Raw genomic sequence first — 24,372 nt, 5'->3', positions numbered from 1 at the left:
TAATTGGTTTTCGATTGATCGCAAGTGGAGGACAAATAAATTCGACCGTAATTAAAAGAGGCATTGTTAGTGTGCACTGTGGGGAACCTTCGGACTAAACCAAATCCAAACCGAATGAAACCTAATTTAAACGTGCGCGGAATACAAGACGCGGCGTTAAAACTTCTGTTGCGTTTACTTTCGAAACTGAACACAACTCAACTGAATGGAATCTAATTCAGATGTTCGAGCGATACGACACATACAGTGAACCACGGTAATATTCGGACACTTTTAAAAGGACGTTTTTTAACATCAGATCCTACGAAATATTATTTATTTTTTTCATTAAACGTAACTCGGACCAGAGTTGGACGAAACTTTAATCAACGATTAACGACTAAATTTCTACTTCAATCGTTAATCGCAATTAACAATTAATTTCCCAGTTTTGTCGTTAATTGCGGTTAACGATTAAATTTCTACTTTAGTCATTAATTGCGACTAACGATTACATTCCTTTCAATTGTAATCGTCAATCGGTTAATCGATTAATAATTAACTGTTGAAATTTCGAAATGAAATACGGAATAAAAACTATATATGAATACGGACAATTTGGTCTAGAATATAAACTCTGTTTATGATTTCTTTTTTTAATCAACGATGGACGATTAGCTTCATCAATCAATTCAATCAACCGTCGATTTTTCGATGATTTCTTCTTTTAATCAACGATTGACGATTAACTTCATCAATCGAATGAATCAATCGTCGATTTTTCGATGATTTCTTCTTTTAATCAACGATTGACGATTAACTTCATCAATCGAATGAATCACTCGTCGAGTTTTCGATGATTTCTTTTTTTTTTTTTAATCGTACACACTAATCAATCAATCATGATTAAAATTTTAATCGATTAATGCCCAACTCTGAGTCAGACAACGCCAACAGCATCGATTACTGAATAAAAAATTCCATTGAAAAAGAAAAATTGTCCTTTAATTTCACCACATGATATCGCGTACCATCTACAGAAATAATCTTTTGTAAACAAATCGAACAAACACCCGTTGAAATAATTTACAAGTAATTTTGTTGACACACTGAATCGACCTGTATGCAGTACAATCGCATCGATAAGGTGAACCTTATTCTTCTATAACGTTAATTAATAAAAAAAAAAAGAGAATTACCGATGAATCGTCTCTGTTTTCGGTGGAACGAGGAGTTAGTTTGTTTAGTCTTCGAACAATCGTGATTTTGCGAACGATATCGATGCTACCACAGGATAGTCGAATGATTCGAAATATACGATAGCCAGGAAAAATCGCAACCCTACTCACCTCCGTAGTTCGGCCTTACTCTTTTATCGTAACTGACGGAGAACGAGTCCAATATCGCGGAGATGTTGACGTCACCCAGCATATTGCCTCCGCCGGTTCTGCAATATAAAAGGATAACGATTTCTGTGAAAGTTGCCTGGCAGTAAAAAAGTTTGGGAGGTATGAAACTAAAGGTACCAGCTACGTACACACATAGAGTGAGAGACAGAGAAAGAGAAGGAGAGAGAGAGAGAGAACATCGAAGTTTTCTCGAAAGTAACAGTTTCATCTTTCGCCTTGCTCGAGGAAAGTTGAATTTTAGATAATGCGAGGTTAAACAGTGATAAGGGGACACGGGACAGGGTATTTGTTTTTCGAACAAATGGCCAATTGCTTTCGATGTTTATGGATTGCGGAGGGTTGTAGTACAAAGGAGCCAAAACCTGTTTATTTTAACACTAGTAGAGTGAGGACACAAGTCTTCATGTGGTGACAGTCCTACACTCCACAGGAGTTTGGTGGGGAGGACCCAGGAGTAGGGAGAGGAGTCAAGTAGCCGGGCTTTAAAAAAAAAAGCATTATTAAAAATTATAATATTAGTCGCATTAGTCTGTTTTGTTCTGCAGTAAATACATGACTATAGTTTCTCTAAATTGAAAAGAATTGAAATAATCGATGAACATCGTACACATAAAAACGTCTGGTCGATATAGTACACATTTCAGATAAATAGGATTATGTGTTAGGCGAACGTACGCCCAATTCACACAGGCCAACCTTGGATAAGCGAAAAATATGCTTCGAACGCGAACAAGCGGCTAACGCTTTTAAACGATCAGTGACGTGAAAATGTTGGAGATAATTTAATTTTCGGGTGGATGTGCAAACAGTTTGTTATTGGAACGTAATTGGGGTTTGTTATTGAAATATAATCCGCGGATACATTTCACTCGGTGGCAATATTAACGGACCATTTCAGGTTTGAAAAATCTCGTGATAAATAATATTGAATTCCGCCCGTATCCACCTTGCTTTCTACCTTGCTTATGGGGAACAGTTGGCCTGGATAAATCGACAAAATGGTGGAACAGGTTTTAACAAAAGCACCCATCGATACAGGACCTATAATATGTGTCCTCTCAAATATTCCCATAAATATTTTTAACATTGTTAAACAATGGAACATAATTCAATGGTTGGTTTTATCATTATTTTGAATTGCACTCTACCATTTTTTAAATAAATTCATGAAATCCGTAGTCTAGTCCGTTCGTTGTGGTTAAGATAATTTATCGCCCTTTCTTTGCCGAGGTTGCCACAAAGTAGCGAGGCATTGTAACAGTTTATGTAACGTGCTCGAGCACGAATGCACATGCATGCAAGGTTAGACGCATAAAATGCAGACCGTCTGGATTTGACTTAACGGGTCAGTAGATATGGTCTTGGCTGGCCAATCAAGCGGTTCCGAATCTATGGACGATACAATTCTCAGCGTCTGCAAAAACCTAGCGCACAGGCCGACCCTTAGTTACGTATGATTTCGGTGTGCGACAGCAGATTTTGTAAGATCAACAATTTCTCTCCGATGAATTGATATAGCCGTGCTCTTTGGCAAGGAGAGAACCTATACAATATTTATTTAAGATTTTCTGCGAGATAGTAGTACCCACGACTACTACAATCTCTACAGTGGGTACTCGAACCAAATAAAAATTCGTTTCTTCCTCTAGTTTCAACTATGTTAATCTTTCAATCATGAACACTTTTATACAAATTTTACCAAAATGTACTTCATAAAGTTTTGTACCTCGTGTCAGATCAATCAGATACAGCAACACTGAACATCAGGAATAGGGTATATGGTACAGATCACCCGAAGATTATAGGACCCTGCTCCTTCCGTTGACACATTACAACATTCTAACGTTCGATCCGGTTGACCTTTAAACTATTGATAAGGCAGTAAAGTTCGCGAGCGTAATACAAGACCGCCCGTTCTGGAAGGTCACAAGAGGTTTCGTAAGTTCGGGTTGTTCGGAACTCGGCAAACATTTGGAACCACTGGGACTTCTGGTTCTCTTGGGATGCCTCAGTCCCACGAGGCTGGGCTCGAGTTCCATCATTCTTGGTTGGTCCGTACCTAAGCTTGGTTGACTAGTCTTGGTATCAGAAACCCAAACCTTTTCAATTCTCTGCCAACAAAGGGCACACGTAAATTGTTTCAAGTACCGAACAAACCATGAAACATTGAACGTATTAAAAGATTGTTAAATACTTCAAGGGATATGTGATCCCTTCTGGGCGAAGGGGTGCCAAGACTCCCATAGTTTCTGGGCGATTTGCCGGGGAGATCCTGTTAATAATCGAGTCGCTGAGAGGTCGATTTACTTAAAAGCTACTTGTTCATCCGTGCTCGACTAGGCTTAAACGAGATAGCGATCGAACGATCCGGGAGAGAATGTGTCTTTGACCGTGCGTTACCTGGTGGTGATTTATCGAACAACTCCGGGGAGAACCGGCCGCGGAATCTTGCGCAACGATATCTACGAAGAACTTGCTAGCGGTCCGAGATAATAGGTCAGAGGTTAGGTGTATCGATTGGACGCAGAGATATCCGCTCTTAGAACAAGGGTGCGAATAGCACGGCACAGTTTAGAGTCCGCCAGGATGCAAGCAGACAATCCCACGAATAAGATGTAGGTAAAACAACGCAATTGTTGATAAGATTCAATCAGTTTTGGCGGCCGTGAAGCGTTTCGGTCTAGGTCCGCCAGAGGACTCGTGAGAACTGTCTCCCGATGTAAAGATCCGACCTAACGAAGGCGTCGGAATCCCGTTAAACAAATCTATCGGCTGGCGAATCGGAATTTTATGACCGCACGGGTGAATAGTCAGCTTGAATAAAGCCGGTAGTCCAGGGACGGCGCGAGCGCGGCTGCCGGATAGAATTCGGAGATTTTGTTCTGCGAGCATCGAAATTATGAAAACTGTCGAGAGACAAGCGAGTATTACGGAGTCGGCGGTAATTGCGCGGAAAATGGGATCGTGAATTCCAAAGTGCCGTAAACTTCGACGCACAGTAAATTCCGGCGGATTAAATGCGCTATGGAGTTCGGACGGAGCCATGTGTGATTAATTCGTCTGCCGGCAGAAAGTTTCCCCTTAAAACGTTACCGTCGTCGAGAGTTCTGTCGAAGAAGCACGGCTACGGTCCAATCTGAAACATCATCTCCTCATCAGCCAGATCTTTATGCAGATCCGCCGCGTCTTTGAGGATCTTCGATTACAATATTTTTCCCGCTGGCTGTTCTCGCTTGGGGAACGTCGCCGTCGTCTACAAGCTCGTTTAATCAATTTCGAGCAGTCCGTAGTCTGTCGTTGTTAACGGAGAAAGGGCAAAGCGGCCTCCACTGACATTCTCGATCACTTTGGAATATTCGGGGAGCGTCCTTCAATATCACCGACTCCGCTCCGATGCGACTATTTGTGTAATACTGCCGCGGAAAACTCTCTCCCGTATCAGCCTCCGAAATGTCAACTTGTGCTCGCACCTTTCAGAAGTGTCGTCGTTCGTCTTTCAACATGTTCAAAGTGCTGAGAAGAAGTTATTTAATCGGTCTTGTAGACACGTTAATCGTTCTGCTGGTCCTATGATGAAACACTTGTTCATTTCATTTGCTTTCTAGATGTTGACTAATTCCATGACGATTTCGATACTTCGGGCTAAAATACAGTCACTGACAATTTAAAGTGGACACCCTTAAAAATCGCGTAACTTTTTAGAAATTGGAGCAAAGGACTTGAATTTTTTTAAGATGTTAGACCGGCTAGTTCGCTAGAGAATAAGTACACAAAAATTTAATACGATTGCAATTGGTAGGAATTATACAAAATTTTAAAAAATGATGTTTTGTCAACTTTTTTATCTGGGCCTGTAACGATAATTTCAAAAATGCGTTTTATAGATTTCGGTGATTTATATGCATACACTGAAAATTTCATCGAAATCGGTCTACATTGCAATGAGCTACATACGTTTAAAGATGATCATGTAAGGGCGAAAATCTGCGACTTTCACCCTTAAGCTCTCATCTTTAAACGTATGTAGCTCATTGCAATGTAGACCGATTTCGATGAAATTTTCAGTGTATGCATATAAGTTACCGAAATCTATAAAACGCATTTTTTTAAATTATCGTTACAGGCCCAGATAAAAAAGTTGACGAAACATCATTTTTAAAAATTTTGTATAATTCCTACCAATTGCAATCGTATTAAATTTTTGTTTACTCATTCTCTAGCGAACTAGCCGGTCTAACATCTTAAAAATATTCAAGTCCTTTGGTCCAATTTCTAAAAAGTTATGCGATTTTTAAGGGTGTCCACTTTAAATTGTCAGTGACTGTAGACCCAGCCATCGAAAGGTTAAAAAAGTCTTTGTAATTCGTGCATGAAAATCGTTCCTTCTCCGAGATGTTGACATCTGTTGACAGAGTAATCGGATTGCTCGGAGAATCCTGTGTATTCATAGCATCGGATTAGAGTCCCCATCAACTTTGTACCTAGGAATAATTGACGGTGTCCGACAGGCGTTTTTCCGAAAACAGTTCCGAATGCTAATTTATGCATGTCTGCGTCCGTCGACCAGTTCGAGTGTGAACAGGATTGTTCGACGGGCCGACATTTCGCAGAGCACGGTTGGATAGGGTATCTAGGAGGATTTGCGCATCGATGAGGATCGCGGTGAAGAGCGTCGTAACGCGCAGACACGTCACGAGCACGTGGCAGCGTTCTGCCAAAGAAAAATGAAAAGGAGCTAGAGGAGCGAGAGGGGAGGCTAGAATAATTGAAAATCTCGTAAATAAGGAGGACCGTTCGGTGAAGCGGCTCGAATTTCAATCTCTCAAATATCCGAGAGCTCTTGACCCTCTCTATCTCAGCGTTTCTTCTTCGATGCGGCGTCTTTTTCCTCCACCTATCTGTGTGTTTCTTTTACCCCCTTTCCGTCTCGTTCAACTCTCTTCCTCTATCCTCCTACATCTTACAGAGGGTGAGTACAGCCGAACCTCACAAATTTCCCGTGTAAACTTACGTTTATTTTTGCCTCCCGCTGGATACTTCCAGACTTTACAGGCTGCGACAACTTTATCTTCCACTCCTCGTTCCTTCCATTTCGCTCCCGTTGCTTGCCAAGAAACCGTAAGAAAAAGGAGGACAGATCAAGAGACGCCGCAGAATATATACGCGGTCGGGCGGTATCCAAGAATTCCTTCACTCGATCGTTTCGCGAAATCCCCTCGTACCTCCTCTCGATTTGATTTGTACCCGGCCCTGGCGGAACCAGCTTTACTGCCCAAGACAGTAAAATGCACAACCTCTCTCGTACCCGATTCCTTTCGTGCGCTCGCCTCAACGGTATGTAACTTCTTTCCGATACCGTATTTTCTTTCTACCTTCCCTTTTTTTTTTCTCGGGAAATCCCACTCGAGCTTGGAATACATCTCGGACGAACGATTGTTCGTTAGAGGATTAAGCTGCCGGCATCGCGCCGAGGATACTCTCGCGAATCTGCTGCGAGCAGGTCGATCATCTTCGTATCGTACGAAACTTCTCGGCATGATACGTTTTTCTCAAAACATTTGTTTTTCGACTTACTTTTTCTCGTGGATAATCTAGTCATAAGAAAAGTGACATAAGTAAACAAATAAAATATTTTAAAAGACTTTTTAAAAACCACGCTTATATTAAAATGCACTAAAAAGGAAAAAATAATTGTTTTAGGCGTTTTTTTAATATATTTTTTTATTTTCTACTTTTTTGTCTTTTTTAAATACAATATATGGAAATAGACGACGCGACGTCTCTTGATGGAGTCCGAAATTGTCCGAAATGGAACTGAATGAACCGAACACCAGACTGACTGAGCTCCTTCCGTGCGAAGTGAGTCGGTGGAGTGGGGATAAGTCGCAATGGGAACGTGTAGGGGAGTGGGGAGCGCTGGCGCGCGGAGTGGGGATCGCTGAACGCGATGACGTACTACCAATCGTCGCGCGACGAGATGTGACGGTTAATATTAAAATTTTTTTTTCTTCTGAACGCACAATTTTTTAAAAATGTGTTTTTTTAATATTGCATTGTCATCCAGTTCTGAGCTATGTTTAATGTTTCGAGTCTGTAGCTCATCGGGAAGTGATTTAAAATTCGATTACAAGATTTGACGCATATAACGACAACATCGACAATTCGGCAAGTTAATATAAGCGTGGTAAAAAAGGATATTTTACAGGACAACCTAATAAAAATAAATTGAATTTATTGAATTAATTATATAATTGTTCGCTGCTTTATCTTTTGAATTTATTCGACTATAGTTTGCATAGTTCGAGGAAACTCGTGGTTAGGTATTTCACCCTCGAATCTTGGTTAACGCATGTTTACAGACATTTATTAAAACAAGTAAAAGCTTCGTTTTTATCGCGACTCCGGTGAAACATTTCAGCAAAATGAATTTTTCCCTCGTGCTTTCGTAGAAGGATTTATTAAAATGGGCTTTCGGATAACAAAACCATACATTACACTGAAGCAACTGTTTGTTCCGAATAATAACAGATGGAAAATACGGTTGAATAAATATCTGAATATTTTAAACAGGAAATCGTGTATGTATACTTTTGTGTGTGGATAACGGCGTTATTAATTTTTCAACGCTTGTATCGCAGCGTATTGATATTAATGATTAATGCGGATCTTATGTATTTATGTCGAAAACGGATGCGTGGAATATGAAACAGTCGAACTGTTATTTTATTTCCAACTTGCGACAAATTTCAACGATGATATTAACGTTGTTCCTTTTTATTTTTCACAGACGAAATAAAACGAACATTTTTATTTTGCATAAATATCCGCAGTCTACTCATTACTACAACATTCAGAAATTTTATTCTAGTTGGATGAAACTAATTTCGCATGGTGCATGCTAGTTGTTATGTTACTCAAGTATTGAGTAGTTTCCCTGATTACATTCGAAGCGGTAATATTCTGTTGTATCATTGTCTAGATTGATATACCCATAATGAAGACGTATTGTTAGTATTATGGTTATTGTTCTGTAATTTCTCAGCTTTATATCGGATTTCAGGTATTAAGCACGGGTTTATGTTACTGGGTTGCTGTGATATTGCTATATGATTCTACAATATCTGTCGAAGGGTTTAGGCGTCTGCAAACACGACATGTTTGTGTTCGTAGAACCCTTTGTGTGTTGTGTAGCTATACACGATATCAAATGAATATTGTAAACATTTCAAAATGAAGTTCAACCATTACTTTTCAACAAAAACCCTGCTTTAAACATTATCTGATTCTACAGAAGATAAACTACTTATTATATTGTTAAGATAATATTTATCCATCCTTAACTAATTCCGCAACAAGAGCTCCATTCATTCCTTGAGCCGACAATCTACCATTATGCATTTCCGTCAACAAATAGTGCATTGTTTAACATTCCCGAGATTGCTTGACAATGGTCAGGCGGCGAACAATCGACGCGAACCTTCAGCAATGTTATTGTTAGGTTGTTGATGAGAACGGGGAAGCCCTCGGGGGCGATTTCTCGAAAGATCTTATCTCCCAATTAAGAAATCACCGGCGTACAAGACGTTGCCATTGGTTTCCTGGATCGATCGACGCGTCGAATTTCTCCCTTCGATCCCCTCGTCCGATCCATCCCCCTCGGCGACGATCCACCGGCTATCTCTGCGATTCCCTCTTTATTCCTTTGCCAAACACCCCGAAGTTTCGGGCCGGGTATCGGTTATGAATAATTCATGATAAGCGGACCAGCGCGCGAGGGGTTTTCGACGAAAAACCGGGTTATATTCTAGTCACCGGACGCTGTACATAACCCGGTGGAAGAGGCGTGTGCACGAGTGAAACGCTTTCCAGTGTGATTTACGCTAATTTCGGCGCCGATTTACACGGTCGACCACAGCCAGGAAGCCGGTAAGTGCGCGGTCGCATCCTTCCGGTCAGTGTCGCGTGTGTGCTTTTTATCGCCAGAACGACCAACAAATTTCTCACCTTCCGCATTATCCGACCGAGTGGCAGGAACTCGATTTTTGGATAGCAATTATTCCGTCTGACAAAGGGACCGACGCCATTGTTCGGCCGCGATCGTAATGTGCTTATGCAAAATGGTTAGCATTCAAGTACTCGGTGATATACGCTGCCCGTTTCGAACTTTCCGATCGATCCTGTTCCATGCTCCACCGTGAAAATAATGCGGTGCACACGGTGTGCCGAAAATCGTTGGTTCCACTTGCAAAAATGAGAATCAACCAGGGATCAAAAATAACAGTTGTTCTAAAATTTTCTACGGTAAAAATCATTAATAAAAAATTGATTAGATTTGTACATTGTTGATTAAGATAATGTACACAAAATATAAAGAAAAAAATTCGAAGAACAAAATGATTAAAAATATCGATCTCTATACTTTTTAGTTACAAATAACAGTTATCAGTGTTCAAAACATTGGATCCCCCTCGATAACTGTTATCGATGAAGAAAAACTGTTTCGATTGCTCAAAGCAGTTATCAATGAGAGTTTATTTCTATCGCTCATAACAGTTACCGATGAGAGAAATTCATTTCGATCGCTCATAACAGTTAGCGATGAGAGAAATTTATTTCGATCGCCCATAACAGTTATCGATGATCGAATTTCTTTTCACTTGTTCATAATAATTATTGATGAGAAAATTCATTTTGGTTGCTTATTTAATTATTGAGTTGTCTACTCTTTTTCGGATAGAGCAAGCCTGTGAAATTCATTGAGAAGGTTTCATACAACAAGACGAACAACAGACCATTAGAACAACACAAAATCTGTTTGTTGGTCACATTAAATTTTGATTGTAGCAATTAACTTCACCAATCAAAAATTTATGAAACAATTGATTGTGTACCATTTGAAAGTGGTACTATTACAAATTTCCTTCATCAATAACTGTTATGAGCGATCGAAATTAACTTCTCTCATTGATAACTGTTGTGAGCGATCGAAATAAATTTATCTTATCGAATAACTCTTATGAGCAATCGAAATAGATTTCTTTTATCGATCACTGTTATGAGCGACCGAGATAAACTTCTCCCATCGATAACTGTTATGAGCGTCCGAAATAAATTTCTCTCATTGATAACTGTTACCAACAAGAGAAAAAATGTTCGGTTACTTATAATCCTTATTTGTAACGAATACGATTTTAGTCGATGAAATACTTGTTATTCTATGACTCTTTTTCTTTTCGGTTATAAGAGTTATGGTCCCTGGAATCAACAATATGTTCATATATGTCTTGACGGTTTGGTTGTTGCATATGAAATGTCCGATTTCTAACTGTAACGTTAAACAAATCGAACCTTCTATTCTAAATGAATTAATTGTACAAAGTTATAGAATTAAAAGTTAAATGTTTTTGTCATTCATGTTGTTCATCTACGAGATTGTTATCTCTATTTTGTAGCATTTTTTATCATCAACGAATAATACGTTAATTAATCACTACATTTTGATGAAAAATCACATAACCTATAAGTTATTTTTCCACAGATATGAAAGCAAGATCTAAAGTTAAAATGAACTTTATTTCAAAGTGAAATTATTGTACACTGTATTGACCAGTGAATCCGGCGTTCCTCGTGACGTCACCAGCGACGCACGTTTCATTGGAGGGGAGAAAAAAAAAATGAAGATCGAAACAACTTGGTCATACATCGTCGATCGAGCACCGCGATCATCCCTCTGTTCCAACATCCCTCGGGGTGGCTGATAATTATCAGACGACGCCTCCATTGACGTCGTCCGGCGCTATTTTGACGCGGCGAGCAGTAATAAATAACGCGGGTAATGGGATCGGAAAACCGCGTTCACGGACGGCCGATAGATAACGGGGAGAGAGAGAGAGAGAGAGTGAGAGAGAGAGAACTACGGGGAGAAGAATTCGAAATGTAGGTGGCCCGATACCAGCAGTCATCCGTCTGATCGTAACACGACCAGATACATTTAACGCGGGTACGCGGCACCGATAGATCCATTTGTCACTGTCCAAATGAGTTTCTGGCCCTCTGTTCGCTGCCTCTCCAACACGCACCCGGATCCTTTCATCCTCCAAGGCTTTCGTCGGCATCGATGCGCAAAAATCTCGCGAGCCGTCCGCAAGCAGATCCATCATGCGCAGAGGATTAACCGCGCAAAATACTCGTGCGCGAGAGCGGACAATTTTTCGGTCACTGATAACGACGAACTTTCTCTGTGTGATGCTCCGACAGCTTTCAAGGAATGTCGGCGAAGACGGATCTGTCGTACAGAATCGAACGTCGTTTAACCTTTCTGCGCGTGGGGTTGGATTTTCTCGAAATTTTATATCCACCGCGGGGTAACTACTACCTTTTCTGTTTAAGGAAACGTGGGAAATTCCATACATTTTTGCGCGAGTTTGAAATTTTCATTTTCATGATATCGGGAAAATAATTCTTTGAATTTATTGAAGCATATATGGTATTTACAGCCGAATTAGGAATATTAGAAATACAGGATGTCTCAGCTGAAGGAAGCCAACGAAATATGTCCTTTATTCTTAAAGGCACAAAAAAAAATATTTATGCCATAATTTAAATGGTATCGCAGGAGAAAATATCGTAGAAGAACAATTTTTTTGTCCGGTTATTTTTTCATAGTTTTTTCCAAGCTCGTCGTTATTTTTTATCGGGAAAACTTTTTTTTTTCATTCCATCTTGTTAATGACTTAAGCATATTCAAATGTATCTTTTCAGCCGCTATAAGATAGAATAAAAAAAAGTTTTCCCTATAAAAATATAATGATCACCTTGATAAAACTATGAAAAAATAGCCGGACAAAAGAAATTGTTCTTCTATGATATTCCTCCTTCGATACCATTTAAATTATGCCATAAATATTTTTTTTGTGCCATTAAAAAAAAAGGAGATATTTAGTTGGCCTCCTTCAGCTGAGACAGCCTGTATAATATTATACATATTATTATTAGACGGTGGATCTTTATGCAAAATAAAAATTTTCTACACCTCATATGTTTAATAGATTGAAAAAATAACATATTAGTATTTATATATTCTTCCAATATTTTTTCTATTTGAGATTACACCTACTCATTTTCGTCAAAAAAGCATAAAATCCGCTGTCTAATTATTATATATATATATATTATATGAAGGTAATCGAGTTCAGAAATAATGAAATACAGTTGATAACAGTCGAACTATGCAGCATGATTTAATTACCCGAAAGATGTGAACCGATCCTGTACATAGATTCCATGGATCCGGCACATAGCCGTCGATTAATTAATACAATTACGCCGGAATCTAATCTCGGTTGGCCGACAACGGTGGCAATTCACCGGCGGCATTGTTAAATGAACAACGTCGAAAGAACGCGATTGATGCCTTCCCCGGAGTAACTATGACCATTTTAATTGAATTTTAAAACGGGGAAACCGCCTTGGCGAACGTCCAAACAGCCGTCTACGTCTCGGACTTCGGAGCAATTGTCTTCCATTCAATTAAAAATCAACGGAAACGGGAGAGAGTATCGTTGAACGCGCCGTTTAACACGGGGCAACGTTCCTGTCCCATGGAAACATTGAAAACAGTACCGAATGTCGGTCAACGAGTACCGTCTTCAAAACATGTGAAAGATCACTGTCGGCGGAAGTTTAAAAATCAATGGAGGCGTTGTTCAAAATAATCGGCAAGCTGAATTTCAGGAACCGGAAGTCCTACACCGAAAATTCGATTAAAGAACTAAAAAAATGTTCTTGCGTACTACGAATCAGGACGTCTGCAAAAATGTTGGAAAATCTTGTTCGTCACTGAATTTACCAACGACTGAACGTTGTTCTAAACATTCGTATGTTTTCGGGAAGCTCGTAAGTCGTCAGACATTCTTCTATAAAGATGTGTGATAAAGTTTCACGTTGTACTATTCATTCTGCAACAATTTCACCAAAATCCTCGCAACCGGCACAAGGCGACCTTGACAGCATATTCAAAAAATGATCGAGAAGCGTGTGCCCGCGTGTGCACATATTTACGAAACGACGTAACGCGGTGCAAACATTTGTTCGGAACTAATCGCGCGCACGTTCGTCCGCGAGAAATCGTCGTCCGCAGCGAGAATACCGCGCGACAAACAAATTCCACCGGGCCATCCGTTACAGGGAGAGTTCTTTGGTTCGTTACAAGGCGGGAATGAAGTCCGAGCAAAAATATGTTCGCGTCACATATTTCTGCCGGTACAGCGCGGCGCGGTGCGCGGGTTGCTCTAGATCCCCGGCTACAAAATATTGGCACGCAATTATCGCCCGTACCACTCTTCTTCCACAATTTACGATACAATCGTTTCTACCCGCGGCCGCGGCAGCAGCCTCGCCTCCGAACCATTTCAGCAAAAAACATCGAGTTGACACTTTGACGCGAAAATGTATTTCATCGGGTTTCGTGGGAAGGGGAGGGACAGGGGGGAGGGGCAGAGAGACCTGCAACGGACGCGACAGCAGCGTGAGGCGGTGTGCAATGGTTTCGATTTTTCCGGAGGAAATTAAGAGAGCGAAGATAAATGGAAAACCGTTCGCAAAACGGTTTACGTCATACTTCGGTAGTTAGGATGGTAAAGCGAAGGGGGAGGGGGATGCAGCCACCACCAGCACCACCTACGGCAGCACTGGCAGTGGTAGCGGAGCAGCAGCAGCAGCATCCAGCAAAGCTTATCGACGCATCTGTGTGGACCCGTGTGGCGGGAATATGACGTCACTAGGCCGCCCCTTACCCGCCACCTGCACCCGGTTACCCGTCGGTGTGACGCCCTCTATGTGGGTTATGACGATAGCAGGGGGCGCGCGGTCGGTTAACCCCTCGGCTGTGTACGTATTTGGTTCATGCTTGCGAAAACAGCCGTGTGCACGGGCGACGACAACGGGCGAGGGCAGGCCAGACCAGGGCACCGAGGGCAGGGCATCCCCGTGGCTAACTTTGAACGTGTATAAACGCGGACACGCCGCTACAAGGATAGACACGCAGTCCTCGTTGCTTCGCTCCCCCCCCCCCTCGTCTTCTCCATTACTACATATCGTCTCTTCTTCTTCTTCTTTTCCCTTTTCACCCGGGCTCTTTCTCCCGGGCCGCAGGAGGTCACTGATTCTCAACGAATCGCCGCTTCAGCCGGAATAACATGTGGAATTCGCCGCTCGAGCCTGAAGACCACCCCCGGGGGCTGCGCTCAAGGGCCTTCTCTTCGTCGTCGGTTTTTCACGTACGGGCTGCTGCCTCGCCCTGCCTCGCCCCGCCTCGCCACCCGGGAAAATAGCGTGCGAGCGCGTGCGGTCGCGAATGACGTATTAGAAAAATTTCTGGTCCGCGTTCAAAGCGTTCACGCGGCTCGTTAAGCTCGTTCCTTCCTCTCGGTTGTGTTTTCAACGGCGGCTCGTAATTAGAGAACGGATTCGAGTAATTTAAACACGGTGTTGCCGCTTCCCAGGCGTTCCGTGTCGTTTCTACGAATGAAGAGGACGGATGGGAGAGCCGGGAACGGGAGCGGTTTAACATTTCTAATTGGAGAAAAAGTACCGGCGAGCCCGGACTGGGAAAGAAATTGGGCTGCTTCACCAGCAGCGGGGAACAAACCTAATCTATCCGTTTTGCATCCGCTAAGCTGCAGCATCTCTCCGGTGTCGTTCGGATGGAGGCGAGCACTGGGGGGCCACGCGTAATCCCACCATCATCCGTGTTTCTTGTTTCGGCGAGGCTTAAGAAAAGAACCATCACGCTGCGAGAGCGTCGTCGCCTTCCAGCCAACCACTTCCGGTATTTAGGTGGAATATTGCGCCGCGAGAGGGAAAGACAAGACCTATCTCACAAGCCACCGCGGAAAACACTTGAATCGCTGTGTCGGCTTTGCATCCAGTCTTGTGCCGACGACGTTGTCCCCCCGACTGTTCTCCCGCAAATTAAACTGGAAAAACAAGAATTTCCACGAACAGACCGCCGTGATAAAGGAAGGAATGTATTTCCAGCCTCCCTCACTTTTATAGTCGTTAGCCACATTTTGTTAGCCTCGCTTTTCGAACCCTTTCGGATACAGTAGAACCTCGCTAATTGCAACTAGTGCGAGTACCGAATTATATAACATTTTAAGTTTGACAGATTTTCGTAACTAATCATACATAGGCGACGAGTATTTCACTTTGGAATGCTAATTGAAATTGATTTTTGTATTAACGTTTTCATCGACGTTATCCGATCCAAATTTGTAGGCAGATGACAAATTATTGTTTCACACGTTGCAGTGTCGCTCGCCTATACCGGCGCTTTATCAAACCCCATATTGTCACATCGCTATTGCTAATATATCATGAAGCTAACTGACAGTGAGAAAGCGATGTTGTAGCCGAAATTAGCGGCAAGCTACGAGCTAATAGAACGCTCACCGAATCACGGTTATCACTATAATCACGCTGCAGTCCAGTAACATGTAACTACAGCAAAGGAATACGTCACGTGAATTTGTCTGGAATTAATTTACTGTTAAAATATTGATAACGGTACAACCAAATCGGATTTCGATGTGAAAGAAGAAAATGCGTATTCAGAAGACTCTGTCATCGAGTCTGACTTACCGTAAGGCAAAGTTAATCGTCAAATAGATATTCGAAACTAACGTTACCAGATATATGGTAACATACTTCCTGGAAATTTGATCTCCTAGAATTGGATCGTCTCTCCATCAGCGGCTGTTCCAAATTTTCCGATAGAGGAACCCCCGTTCTCTTAGTATGTACACTTTTACGGGAACATCCGAAGATAAAACGAGTTTGATAGAATACCTTGATAAAAGTTACGGCCCGCAACTCTCTATATCCTTTTCGCCGAAACTCCCGGGTTCGACTTCCCCGCCCGGAGCGCGTCTCGCCCGCAAGGGGTTAAAATTATGTTCTCCCGGGCACCATACAAATTGAAATTTTATAGGCTCCCGGAGTGAATCGTGCGCGCGCTTTTATGGAACCGTTCGCCGGCGACGCAGTATTTTACTCTCCTTAACGAGTTCGGTTGTAATTCCGGCATGCAGCGACAGAATCATTTTTCAAAAAGAGGCGGGGGGTGTGTCTTCAATTATTCGCGACTGAAACCGGTTGGTCACAACGCGAGTGTGCAAACATGCCGGGCGAACGTTGAAATGAAACGTGGCTGATAACGGATCCGCCTAAAATCGAACACACTTTATCGGCCCGCTGTTCTATTACCTACTCGGACGTTTTACGAATATAACGATCTTCCACAGTCGAATTTCATTTTACGCGTTTCGGCGCTGTTCGCGCGGCGCATCCATGCACAATATGCTCAAATTTCCGGTGGAAAGACGAGCCAGGAGGCATGATACTGTGTACGTCAAATGATCTCTCTCTCCCTTTCCCTCTCTCTCTGTCCGTGCTGTTTCCCACCCTACTTCCCCTCCCACCCTCGCGATGTAACGAAGACGGGGACGAGAATGGGAATGGGAATGGGAACGGGAACGAGGGCGAGGGCGAGGGTGAGGGTGAGACACGGCTCATTAAACGTCGACCTCCTCCCTCCGCAAACGGACCGACAGCACAAGAGCTACACGCTGGAAATTGTTGTGCAAATACGACTACATTTATCCTGCTGCCTCTTGGCAAGCGCATATATTATTCAACGGAGAATACTGCATCTTTCTCTTTCTCTGTTACCCCCGTTCAATTCATCTCGCTACCCGGAGTTCTGTTCTCTGTTTGTCTTGGCCGTTTTAGGCGGCGAACGCGCCGAGAATCTCGACGAGACGCGACGCGACGCAAGTCGACTCCGGTTCGTTCGTTCGTTCTGCTCTGTTCCGCCTGCGCGATACCACAAACGCTTGGCAACCTATCCGTAAGAAGGTTACCGAATCACGGTTTCTGATACGATCGCGTGTACGCCGCGCCGATTTATCTTGCGAGGGAATCCCGTGCTGCCTCCCGGCCCGTGATTGATGCGCATGCATGAGATGAAATATGAAATTAAGATCGCGATACGCAGGATCCGCGCGTGTTTTCGCGAACGTGCTTTTCGGAAAGTTTCTTGCGGCGATTCGTTACTCGGATGTCTCGGTGGATGCATTTTGGGCTAGCTCCGCACGGACGACGACAGCATCGTCGCGACAGTTTCTTGCTTTTCTGCGCGATCGAGGTTGACGATCTAGATATTTTGATATTTCTTCATAACTATTTTGAATACTACATACTATATAATACTATTGAAATACAAATCTATGAAGTGAGTAGAAGAATTCAGAAATATTTCGTCTTATTAGAATGATTAACTACCACTGGTTTTACAATTTCATTTTAAAATTCATACTTTATGTTACATTTTTTTCCCGCGATGATGTGATGCCTTTTGCAGCGATAACTAAAGGTGTAATAGAATGAATTTTATTTTTGTTTAATTTATTCAGAATCGAAATAATTCTGTATCATGGCTACTTATACCAATACCACTGGTATTTGACTGGTACTTCTCTAACAAGGGGAGGACACCAAGTGTCCGACTTCGATTTTGATGTCTGCCAAATATTAGGTGTAGTTGGGTGTAGTTTTAAAGATATCAACAATTGAACCTCGAAAACTTGAGCTGCAAATCATGGTATATCAACAAGGTATGAAAGTTTAATCGTTTATATCTTCAAAACTATTGAGTAACTACACCTAATATTTTGCGGACATCATTAGGGATCCATATACCATCATCTCACAAAAAATTATCAAAATCGAAGTCGGACACTTGCAGTCCATCCTTTGTAAGCAGACAAGTAGTCTATAAGTACTATACGGTCAGACAAGCGGAATAAGAGTAGACGATAGGTTCTTCAATTGTGGTCCGCGGACACCTGGGGGTCCGCGTAGCCTTTACCAGGAGTCCGCGAAACAATTTTGACATTAACTTTACATCCCCCAACTTTTCACTTTTACTCAAATAACTCATTTAATAAAAATCCTACATGGTCAAGACTTTGTATTTGTTGTTACTTAACTAGTTATTAGCTATAGTAATAGTAACATAGTTACTATAACAGTTATTATAACAATTAGTTATAGTAACAGTAACATAGTTACTATAACAATTAGTTATAGTAACAGTAACATAGTTACTATAACAATTAGTTATAGTAACAGTAACATAGTTACTATAACAATTAGTTATAGTAAGAGTAACATAGTTACTATAACAATTAGTTATAGTAACAGTAACATAGTTACTATAACAATTAGTTATAGTAAGAGTAACATAGTTACTATAACAATTAGTTATAGTAAGAGTAACATAGTTACTATAACAATTAGTTATAGTAACAGTAACATAGTTACTATAACAATTAGTTATAGTAACAGTAACATAGTTACTATAACAATTAGTTATAGTAACATAACTAAACAATAAAAATGCCTAGGGTTGAGATGGGGTCCGCAAAAAAATGTTGTTCAAGAGAGGGCCTCGGACTACATAAGTTTAAGAACCCCTGGAGTAGACTATCACTAGACAAGGGGAATAGCAATGGTCTACGATCAGATAAGTGGAACGGGGACGATCGGTAATCAGATAAGTAGAATAGGAATCGATGAGACAAATGGAACAAGAACAATCTATGAGCCAACAAGCGAAATAGAGATAACTTATAGTCAGATAAGTGAAACAGTGAATAGCGTCAATCTATGAACAGACGAGTGGAATAGCATCAGTCTATGATCACACAAGTGGGAAAGCATCAATCTATGATCAGACAAGTAAAAGGAATGACAATAAGTCAGACAAGTAGATTAAAGATGACGCATGGATAGACAAGTGTAGTAGCATCAGTCTACAACTAGACAACTGAAAGGAACGACAATAAGTCATACAAGCAGAACAAACATGGTTAGACTAGTGGAGTTGGCAAGCTTTGTATTCAAGTCGAATGGGTGTGGTTTGTAGTTATACATGCGGACTATAGCTGGTCTACGTTGAGCAAGTCGACTGTCGGTGGTATACGGTCAGATAAGTGGACTGTACGTGGTTTATGGCTAGACAAGTAGGATGACGACGATCTATGATTAGACAATCTAGATCTGTGGTCCGATAAGTGGACTCGGACTGTGTACGGGCGGACAAGTAGAATAGGGATGGGGGCTGTGCTCATGCAAGTGGAATAAAGGTGGACTATGATCAGACAAGTAGGATGACATTAGTCTACGGTGAAACAGATGCAATGGGGACGATCTACAGGAAGGTGTGTGGATTAGTGATGATGCAGACTATATGGTCTGACAAGTAGAATAGAGACGATATAAGGCTGGCCAAGTGGAATAGTCAATATTCAGCGTGGCGAGGCGATCGAATCTTAAAGTTGCAATAATATTACAATTTTTCAGGGTAGTCAAAGTGGATTCAAGGATTCCTCTCGCAGGACAAATAAAGTTACATAAAAATGCTATTAACACTGAACTACCACTGCCGGTCAAATGACAGGTTCCTTTTTTTTGTTTTACAACTATTAAAATTATATAAAAATATTGATATATTGTTAAAGAATATGCTATATAAACTTAATATTCTGATTTCGATTAGAGATAGTTTACAAATAAATCATTTGGGATTTTTCAAAGGTTGTTCTTGCTTGAGGTCTCCTTATCCACCCTCTAAAAGTCAAGGGCTGTAGAGGGTTGAAATTGAAGGATTCCTCTCGTAGGAGAAATAAAATTACATAAAAATACTATTAACACTGAACTACCACTGCCGGTCAAATGACAGGTTCCTTTTTTTTGTTTTACAACTATTAAAATTATATAAAAATATTGATATATTGTTAAACAATATGCTATATAAACTTAATATTCTGATTTCGATTAGAGATAGTTTACAAATAAATCATTTGGGATTTTTCAAAGGTTGTTCTTGCATGAGGTTTGCCTTTCCACCATCTAAAAGTCAAGGGCTGTAGAGGGTTGAAAATTCAAGGATTCCTCTCGTAGGACAAATAAAATTACATAAAAATACTATTAACACCGAACTACCACTGCCGGTCAAATGACCGGTTCCATATTTTTATTTTATAACTATTAAAATTATATAAAAATATTGGTATATTGTTAAAGAATATGCTATATAAACCTAATATTCTGATTTCGATTAGAGATAGTTTACGAATAAATCATTTGGCATTTTAAAAAGTTTGTTCTTCCATGAGGTCTCCTTATCCACCCTCTAAAATATCGATACAAAGTCAAGGGGCTGTAGAGGGTTGAAAATGTAATGACCACAAACAGGATTCCCTCTGTTTCCTCAGATCGGTACACGTTAAGTTCACAAAGATTCGCAGGGCTATCGACGAAACGGACAATAATAAGCGATTATTGTTCGACGTGAATGAGGAACCGCATCAGCATCGACAAACCGTGCATGGTCTCGGTTACAACGTCGTCAATGGGAATGACAGACAGCTCTTTATCGCCATTCACAGCTCTCTTGACCGTGGTCGCGTTCCACAGTGATGGACGTAAATAACGAGACCGCCACCGCCAGTTCGCATGAATAAGGGAGATCGCAGATACGCAGGAAGGCAACAAAGACGCGCTTCTCGCTGTCTTTATTGCCACTCGTTGCCCTTTTTACCCGTGGCGCGTCCACGATCACGAACCTGGACGATTAACCAAGATCGAAGATAGAACGGTCGACGACAATGATTACAAGAACAAGAACGACATCGGCCGTCTCACAACGACAGCCCGGACAGGGGCCCGGGGCACACACCGCTCTACCCTCTCAAAACCAACTTCTCATTGTCTTTATTGCGACTCCGGTGGTCGGCTTATCTACGGGTCACGCGATGTTCTCTAGAGAACTCGCGGCAGATAAGAAGTTTTTCGTCCAAACACCGACGCGAGAGATCTCCGGCGTGTTATTGCTATCATTGTTATACCAGCTACTTGAGAACTTGTATTGCCACTGTTCTTCGGGAAGAAAGACAATCAGAGCCGAATCGGGCCGGGCTTTTTCCCCAACAGGAATGCAAAAGCAACTTTGATAGCCGTCCTACTACCACACTTATCTCCACCGCTAACCGACGATATCACGTGGCATCACTTTAATGAAAAGCGACATGGCTCTTAGAAATGAATCTCTTTTTAGCTACAACTCTCGACCAGCATGTTTTGCTGGTGCAACCATGGAGGGGTGATTCTACATGAGAAAATAAGTCGAAATTAGGTAATCAATCTTCGCTATTTTTTTTTTACATGTAACAACTCTTTTACAATTTTTTATAATTTTACTAACCGCAATAAGGAGCAACGGTAGGTAATGGTTAGATACGTCAGCCGATTCTCTTGAAAGATGTCAAAGGAAAAATATTTATCCCAGATTTTCGACTTATTTTCTGATGTAGAATCACCTACTGGCGCACCCTGTATAGTAACATTTAATTAATGGCTCGAAATGTACGGATTAATCAGAACTCCGTGGCCGTGTTAGACAACTGTCCGGGAGTTTGATTCGAAACGGTAATCGACTACCTAGCCGGATTGAGCGTTTTCGAGTTGCATCTGGCGAGGACATTTTTACGATTACCGAGGATAATTCGGAGATCCATGAGTGCTCATTATGCTGCGGATCGTGTTGAGAGTTTTCTCTCGGGAGTTACTCTCAGAAGTAGAATTCCGTGGAGCACGCAAGCTTGATAGCAATTCCCTGACAGCTCACTTTTCTGTAGCTGTCACTTTTGCGTCGAGAGGGAAACTCGTAGGATTCTATAGTCTCAAGTGGACACCGACGTAAGCCGCTCAGCGAAGCTAGCTGTCGTACGGACTCTTAGACATGTTACGGATTCTAATACAGCTCTTTGTTTGTGTGCACATGTGTGTGTCTCTATCGCAGTGTATAATTACAAATTATTACCGAAAAAAATTCTATTTATATTTTAATTGCATCGTTGAAAGTTGCGATAGACGAAGAAACAATTTCATTGAAACTTAATAATTACTAGACAGCGGATTTTTATGCGAAATAAAAATTTTCTACCTGAATTGCAACGAACTAAAGTGAGGTAGATATTTATTTTCTTCGTTAATACATTTAACAGGTGGAAAATAATATAACAGTATTTTTAAATTATTTTAATGTCTTCACTGTTTTACATTACACCTTCTCATTTTTGTCATAAGTGCATAAAATCCGCTGTCTAATAATTACAGTGTGAATTTTAGGCAATTACGACAAAAACGCGTAGAAGAAACAGTGAGAATCGTTTAAAAAATTTTAAATCCATTTATAGTATTTTCAACTATTTAGAACTGTTAAGAAAACAAATTAATTAAAGTGAATGCGCGTGCTATAAGAACTCAATAAATGAATGGCGAAGTTTAAAAGAGCTGGATTAGTTAATCGCAAGTTACGATCAAGTGTTTAACCTTTTAGAAGTGTGCTCGCTTGATCAAGTCCCATTGAACTCATTTTTATAGTGCCACGTTAAGTAACCCTTGCGTTATCTCAGGAGACTCTATACTTAAATGAAAAGTGCAATTCAAGTAATTTAACTGCGCCAGCTTTATAATACGTTCGTAGAAATGGAGAGTCGATCCATACGTTTGATTAAACCATAGACTGCACGCGATAATGAAAAATACTACCCTAATTTCGCCATTTATGCCACATAACTTTTATCTGCTACTCGTAAATCTGTATTAAAATATAATAATAATAATGAATTTGAACTTATTATTTTAGTATCAAGGAATCATCTACGTAAATCATCTGCGTGCATTACAGAATAAAGTGCAATTGCACCTGGCGGGTGCATCGTTGCATCCACATAAAAAACAAGGTTATAGGAAGTTACGACGTATTATGACATATGATTTGTGTTCCTCTATAATTTTTTTCTATTTTTACTTAAGAAAGACCAGTTACTTTTCGCAGTTTCCAGAATCACCCTGTATATCTCAGTAGTTTATGGCGTAAAAAAAGTTTGGTATAACGCGTTAACAAAGTCGCGAGGTGAATTTCAAAGAGTGATTCGCGTAATTCCCGCGTTTCGGAAGAAGAGCAGGGGGTGGGGGTATCAGCGTAGCTTTCCTCATAAAAGTTCCTTGGTCGAGCCGACGCCGACACCGACGCCGACGCCGACGCTGCCGTCTCGTATTTCGCGGGAAGTAAATTCTCGTTGTCCTTATTACAATTCGTGGCCGGCTTATCCGAGGAGCACGCGATATGCTTGGGAATTTAGATAAGCATCCCTTGGCCTAGACCGTACGGCCGTTGGAATCGGAACATGTACACGATTCATCCCCCACCAGGATTCGCCCTCGACCGACTCGTTTAATGCGGCTATTAGACGTAGGCTGTGAAACGCGACTCTTCAGCTTCAACTCGAGAAACTCGGAACCATCAACTACAGGGTGTTCCCACGGTAAACCAGCGTCTTTCTCGTGAACAGAAAATGTTAAAAACAAAAAAAAAAACAATTGAAGAAGAGCTTCCAATATATTTTACTAGCAACGCAACAACTTATGTCAATTTTTTATATCTACATTATTTTTCGAGAAACGATGGTGAACTCGTACAACGCTCTATTACATTATTTTATCATATTACAATAATAATTGTTTATCTAACAACGCTACTGTTCGAAAGTTTGGAGAAGACTTTGGTGATTATATGTAGTACCATATTACAATAATAATAATTATAATTGATGTTATTCTAACAACACTACTGTTCAAAAGTTTGGGAGAGACTTTGGTGATTAATTAAATAATTTAATCTATCCTATAGTTCCACCATCTACCGCGAAAATAGCAATCTTGTTCCATCAAGATTTCCAGGCATAACAGTTTCAGACTTTCCATTGTGGGATCTTACAAAAGAAGTTTTGCAAGAAGAACCGCTCCTGATAAAATGAAACCTCGTGTCACAGATGTCAGCCAGCAAATTGGATGT

General features: G+C 41.0%; 1 protein-coding gene across 15 annotated transcripts in view; it reads right to left on the bottom strand.

The window, feature by feature from the left end:
* The window catches only part of Rdl (Resistant to dieldrin), a 143,946-nt gene that overhangs the window by 79,638 nt on the left and 39,936 nt on the right, over positions 1–24,372 (bottom strand). For all 15 annotated transcript variants that reach the window (XM_076442580.1, XM_076442566.1, XM_076442572.1 and 12 more), the window contains exon 2: positions 1,329–1,426. In XM_076442580.1, coding sequence (XP_076298695.1) covers positions 1,329–1,426 — 98 coding nt within the window. The remainder of the gene's footprint in view (positions 1–1,328; positions 1,427–24,372) is intronic.

Source organism: Lasioglossum baleicum, chromosome 18, assembly GCF_051020765.1.
Source record: "Lasioglossum baleicum chromosome 18, iyLasBale1, whole genome shotgun sequence".
NCBI lineage: Eukaryota > Metazoa > Arthropoda > Insecta > Hymenoptera > Halictidae > Lasioglossum > Lasioglossum baleicum.
This window is presented reverse-complemented; position numbering and strand designations above follow the sequence as displayed.